Source organism: Hypanus sabinus, chromosome 23 (genome assembly GCF_030144855.1).
Source record: "Hypanus sabinus isolate sHypSab1 chromosome 23, sHypSab1.hap1, whole genome shotgun sequence".
NCBI classification, from domain to species: Eukaryota; Metazoa; Chordata; class Chondrichthyes; order Myliobatiformes; family Dasyatidae; genus Hypanus; species Hypanus sabinus.
In genome coordinates this window covers 1609995-1616599 of record NC_082728.1, presented here as the reverse complement: position 1 = coordinate 1616599, position 6605 = coordinate 1609995, and the positions used below count along the sequence as shown (strand labels likewise).

At 45.0% G+C, this 6605-nt stretch overlaps 1 protein-coding gene across 3 annotated transcripts in view; it reads right to left on the bottom strand.

Annotated features, from left to right (window-relative positions):
- Positions 1 to 3122: 3122 nt before the first annotated feature.
- The window catches only part of tmem100a (transmembrane protein 100a), a 47199-nt gene continuing 43716 nt past the window's right edge, over positions 3123 to 6605 (bottom strand). For 2 of the 3 annotated variants that reach the window (XM_059948168.1, XM_059948169.1), the window contains one exon: positions 3123 to 4157. In XM_059948168.1, the coding sequence (XP_059804151.1) occupies positions 3691 to 4086 (396 nt within the window). In that variant the 5' untranslated portion in view covers positions 4087 to 4157 and the 3' untranslated portion in view covers positions 3123 to 3690. Of the gene's footprint in view, positions 4158 to 4762; positions 6528 to 6605 lie in introns of those variants that run through there. The other variant, XM_059948167.1, reaches the window with a different exon arrangement.

Here is a 6605-nt window from a genome sequence, read left to right as displayed (position 1 = left end):
TGGAGCCTTCGTACAAGACTCCCAAAAGGTTAATTTACAGGTTGAATCTGTGGTAAAGAAGGCAAATGCAAAGTTGGAATTTATATTCAGGGGGAATAGATTATAAAAGGAAGGAGATAATGCTGAGCCTTTGTAAGACACTAGTCAGGCCACACTTGGAGTATTGTGAACAGTTTTGGGCCCCATATCCCAAAAGGATGTGTTGTCATTTGGGGGCCAATGTACCTGATCTGTTTTGAGCGAGAAGAGGGATTTAGGGGTTGATGATCATGCTGCTGTTCTTTCTTTTCTTCATGGCAATCCAGAGTTGTATACTTTGATAATAAATGAACCTTTGAAAAATGTCTTATACAGCTTCAATATAACATCCCATCTCCTGTACTCTCATGTATGAAGGCCAATGTGCCAAAAGCTTTCTTTATGACCCTAACTACCTGTGACATCACTTTCAACCAATTATGGACCTGTATTCCCAGATCTCTTTGTTGCACCACACTCCTCAGTGTGCAAGATCTACCCTGGTTGATCCTACCAAAGTGCCACACCTCACATTTGTCTGCATTAAATTCCATCTGCAACTTTTCAGTCCATTTTTCCGGCTGGTCTAGGTCCCACTGCAAGCCACGATAGTCTTTCTCACTGTCCACTACACCCCAATCTTGGTGTCATCCACAAATTTGCTGATCCAATTAACCACATTACCATCCAGATCATCGATACAGATGACAAACAACAACAGAGCCAGCACTGATCCCTGCTGCATTCCACTAGTCACATGCCTCCAGTCAGAAAGGCAACCATGTACTACCACTCTCTGACTTCTCCCACAAAGCCATTGCCTAATCCAATTTACTACCTCATCTTGAATGCTGAGCAACTGAACCTTCTTGACCAACTTCCCATGTGGGACCTTGTCAAATGTCTTACTAAAGTCCATGTAGACATTCACTGCCTTGCCTTCATCCACTTTCCTAGTAACTTCCTCAAGAAACTCTATAATATTGGTTAGACATGACCATCCATGCATGAAGCCATGCTGGCTAACTTTAATCAGTCCATGTCTATCCAAATACTTATATATCCAGTCCCTCAGAATACCTTCCAATAACTTTCCCGCTACTGATGTCAGGCTCACTGGTCTATAATTTCCTGGTTTATTTTTAGAGCCTTTCTTGAACAGCAGAACAACATTGGCTATCCTCCAGTTCTCCGGTACCTCACTTGTCACTAAGGATGATTTAAATATCTTTGCTAAGCCCTTGGCAATTTCTGCACTTGCCTCCCGCAGGGGCTGATGGAACACCTTGTCAGACCCTGGGGATTTATCCACCCTGATTTGCCTCAGGACAGCAAACGTCTCCTCTGTAATCTGTACAGGGTCCATGAAGTTGATGCCACTTTGCCTCACTCTGTGTCTGGCTCCTGAGTAAATACAGATGCAGAAAAATAATTTAAGATCTCCCCCATCTGTTTTGGCTCCACACATAGATGACCATTCTGATCTTCCAGAGGACTAATTTTGTCCCTTGCAGTCCTTTTGCTCTATCTGTAGAATCCCTTAGGATTGTCCTTCACCTTGTCTTCTAATGCATCCTCATGCCTTCTTTTAGCCCTCCAGGTTTCTTTCTTAAATTTTTAAGTTTCTTGCATTTCTTATACTCCATAAGCTCCTCATTTGTTCCTACCTGCCTATAACTACTAGGCACCTCTTTTTTTCTTAATCAGGGCCTCAATGTCTCTTGAAAACCTATCATCTTTACCTTTTATTCTGTCAGGCACATATGAGTCTTGTACTCTCAAAATTTCACTCTTGAAGGTCTCCCACTTACCAAGTAAACTTTTGCCAAAAAAAACCCAGCCTGTCCCAATCCACAATTGCCAGATCCTTTCTGCTGCCATCAAAATTAGCCTTTCTCCAATTTAGAATCTCAACCCATGGAACAGACTTATCTTTCTGCATATTTACCTTGAACCTGTGATCACTGGATGCAAAGTGTTCCCCTACACAACTTCTGCCACCTGCCCTGTCTCATTCCCCAATAGCAGATCAAGTATCGCACACTCTCTTACTGGGATTCTACATACTGGTTAAGGAGCTTTCCTGAATACATTTGACAAACTCTATCCCATCTAATCCTTTTTACAGTATGAGATTCACAATAGATACTGTATATGAAAAGTTAAAATCACCTACAATAACAACCTTGTGTTTCTTGCAACAGTCTAAACCTCTTAAGACTTTAAAGGGGATTTTAAGGCCAAGTGTTTTACTCAGAGAGTGGTTGACATCTGGAGCTGACTGCCAGAGGAGGTGATGCAGTCCGATAGGATCAGGACCTTTAAAAAGCATTTAGACTGACACTGCATAGCATAGAAGCTGAGTAAATGGAATTAGTGTAGATGGGCAAAGAGGTGGACTGAAGGGACAGTTTCTATCTAAACAATTGTGGGGAATTTGGCAGAGTGATTGGGGAAAGGTTTGGGTTCAGAGATGGTCACGCCATCTTATTTGTTCTCTCTCACTAACCTTAAGTCGCTGTTGTACCTAAAAATGCTATCCAAAAAATTGTAGAACTTTATTCATGAAAAGAGGCCAGTGCTGGGGCAGTGAAACAGGACTTTTATTTAGTAAGTTGGTGTACCGTTCGATAGAAGGTATTCCATTAAATACTTAACGAAAATATACACTGATTCACGCACGCCACTTGAAGCTGACCCTAGGATGATCAAAGCGAAACTGGGAAGCTGGACCATCAGTTGGGGCGAGCGAGATTTGCGAGATTTTGAAATGGGAAAGTGCGGGACAGAAAGACGGCGGAGGCGGGGCGGGGGGTGCCGGAACAGAGCAGTACTGAAATAAGGTCTGCAGCTGAGAGTTCATTTAGCTCCACGCTGATTTATGTCAGATGGAGAGAATTTCTACCACGTTATCGAACAACTACATTTCTCTTATTAAAAAAAAAGACATAGTCAACTTAAGTCGTCGAAACAATTGTGACACAGGTTAATGAAGTAAAAGCGGGAGTTCACCTGACCTGTGGTCAGCACTTCTGGACAGAGCAGGGAAACAGAGTGAGCGCATGTTGGTGGTGGGGAGAGAGGGAGACGGACACCATGAAAACTAGGAGGTAGAAGAACGTTTACGTGTTTAAACATTTTTGACAAGGTGCATCCCGGGTAACTGCGACAGAGTCCGCCGTGTGCGAGAATAGAGGTGCCAATAAATTAGTACAAATTTACACAGTAGGAGCTCCAGTTCGACACTGGCTGCTGTCCAGTTCTCGCTGGCACTCACACAGTTAGACGCGAGTAATTAATTGCTCGGTTCCTTTGAATCCTCGGTTCTGAGAATAGCTCCATTTTGCCTCACAATCACAATAAGGTTTAATATCACAGGGATATGTCGTGAAATTTGTTTGTTTACCAAGTCCACATTTATGCGATTGAAATTAGCTTTTCCCCAATTCAAGACCTTAACTTGAGGCCTTAATTGATGAAGAGATAATGGAGAATTTCTTTTTGTTTCACGAATTCTTGAGCAGGATCGAAGTTGAGAGGTATTGTTAAACCCGGCGTTGAACAATCCATGTAGTATTGTCATCGCGAACTTTCGTGAGTTCAAATTTCCACCAGTGGCTTTAGGACCCAGGTAAAGTGGCTTGGACTTATTGAATGGAGGGAGAATGTTTCCTAGATGATCATTTCTCTGCTGGTCATTAGTGCAGTCTGACTTTCTCTCCTCCTGGCTCGCTTTCTGCACTGTCTCGCTCTCCAGCACACTGCACTGGACATCACCAGGAGGAATCCCAGTGCCAGCAGGACAAGCCCAAACACCGAGATGACTGAACCATGCGAGTTGAAACTGTAGGCGACAGCAGTAACCACCACGCCAGTAATGAGAATGACCAGGCCAAAGGGCACAGTGCACCTGGAGCAGGACAGTTCGGCCCCACCGGTGGCTGCCGTCAGCTGGCCCTGGCGGCCCAGGAGCTGATCAGCCGCGGGGGGCGGACAGTCAGATCCTTTATCCGGAATGCTGGGAAGGACCGGTAGCCCCGGCATCTCCTTCACCGTTTCCTCTATCATCCTTGACTTTCCCAATTCGTTTCTGTTCTCTCTTCACACGTCCATAACGTTCAGTTAGTACCTCCCTGGATCTAGGTTCAGAGACAAGAAGATTGTTTATTGTTCACCAGGGTACTGAGCCACTAGAATAACATTTTACACAGAGTGGGCGGCTGGGAAGGAAGTGCTCTTAATATTGTAGGTGTATCATCGCCAAAACGAACCTATAACACAGCTACAATAATAAGAGTAACCCACACAAAATACTGAAGGAACTCAGCAGGTCAGGCAGCATCTATGGAGAGGATTCAGACTGAGTCCTTTCATCAGGGCTGAAACGTCGACAGTCCGTTTCTTTCCTTAGAAACTGCCTGGCATGCTGAGTTCCACCAGCATTTTGTATGTGTTACTCCGGGTTTCCCGCATCTGCACAATCCCTTGTGTTAATGATTTGCTGTCATGAAAACGCGGGTGGTTCTTCATAAATTCACGAGCTATTCGATCCGTCGTGCATGTACTGGCCTCAGTGTATTCCCGATCGACGACACTTTCCCTAGACCCCTGCTCAAACTCTCTCTCAGGCAGATGTTCACTGAGAGTTACTACTGAGTCGCTTCCTTCACTCATAACGGATCACTCCGGGGATGTCCCGGCCCGACCGCCGCTGCTTTACTTGTTTGGGAATTCACACACTTACCTTTAATGCCGCTTCCAGTTGCTGCTCTCAGTTTTCTGGTTCCTTGCAGTCGCCAGACGTTGCGCACTATGGTACTGGCAGCCGGGCTTGCAATTGCTGCTCAGGTATATTTAGCAGGACGGCATTGAGTAGGGAAAATACAACCTGCGACGCGAGTTTCTGCTGTCCGGCGCCGGGTCGCGATCTCAGTCCTTGCTGCGCTGCGCGCGGACTCTTCCCCACCCTGTTTCTCTGTATTAATCCCACGGCCCTGGCACGAAGGACGTGTCCTTTCTGTAACTACCGCTTATTTCAAATATTGTGAGTTAAGCAAAGACATCCCACCAACTTCAAAGAAAGCCGCCTCCGCAAGAAAACGTCAACATATTAATAATTTATTATAATACATTAAATTACTAAAAGTAGGAATTATTGCTTGTCTCTAGGCAAAGCCAAGTTCCCATCTCCAGAGGCAGAGAAACGATCAGGGTTCAGAGTCAATGCTGGATGTTACCGCCCATTAAAGGGGTTGCCGTTATATTTTCATCCCTTCCTGTGTTCCTGAAACTTGCCTTTAAAGAGACATGGCGCATGAAGTGAGACTGAGCAGGAGACAGGGGCTGAGGCAGGCTGGGAGGCTCAGCTTCTCACACTCTTGCTCAAGGGGACCACTGCCACCTCCCACTACACAAAACAAAACTCATGAACACTTTGTATTCACACATCCAGTCTTTTCACATTCTGACCCGTCTATCCTCAGACAAACACAAACCTGTCACAATTCCACATATATTCTCATTGCCAGCTGGGTCTGCAGCCAATTACCTCGAGTCATAAGGGAGACACAAGAGGCTGTAACACTGGAATCTGGAGCACAAACAAAATGCTGCAGGAACTTGGCAGATCTAACAGGGTCCATGGAGGGAAATAGCTTTTTTGGTCAGGACCCTTATCCTGGGCCAGAAGATTAGAGGGGAGCAGCCTGTAGAGAGGTGAGAGGGAGGCTGGGGCAAGAGCTGGCAAGTGATGGGTGGATTTGAGTAAATTAGTTTAATATTGTTACCTGTACTTTGCATGCCATCCATACAGATCATTTCGTAACCCCAATGCGTTGATTTTCCTTGCATTGAGGCAGTTTAAGGGAAAAGTTTAAGGTAAACAGTGCAGGATGAAGTGATACAGTTGCGGAGAGACAGAGCAGTGCAGGCAGACAGAATCATAATGAGGCAGATTGTGAGACAAGTTCGGGCAGATGGAGAAAGGTGGGGGAGGGAAGACTGGAGTTAGAGACAGAGGCTGAGAGGTGATGGGTGAAGACCACAAGATCTACCCGCCCTAACCCCATTTCCCATTGGTATGAACAGAAAAGAGATATCAGATGCTAGAATATGGAACACTGGAAGAACTCAGCAGGCCAGGCAGCATTTGCAAGGACAAAAGGTATAAGATGCTGTTTTGGGTAGAGATTGAGAGACAAGGGAAAGGATCGCCAGTATATAGCAACAGTGGAAACTAAAGTTCAAAGTTCAAAACATTTATTATCAAAGTATGTATGCATGGATAGCAAAGGAATAGGGGAATGTAGTCAAAATGCAAGAAAACACAATTATCATAGACAGGTATTTCAGTTAGCATGGATGAATTGGGTTGAAGGCTTGTTTCTGTGTTGTTTTCAAATCACAAACAAGACAGATTCTGCAGGTACTGGAAATCCGGGCAACACAGACAAAATGCTGGTGGAACTCAGCAGGCCAGGCAGCATCTATGGAAAAAAGTACAGTCGATGTTTCAGGCGAAGACCCTTCAGCAGGACTGGAAAAAAAAAGATAAGGAGTAGATTTTAAAAGGTTGGGGAGGGGAGAGA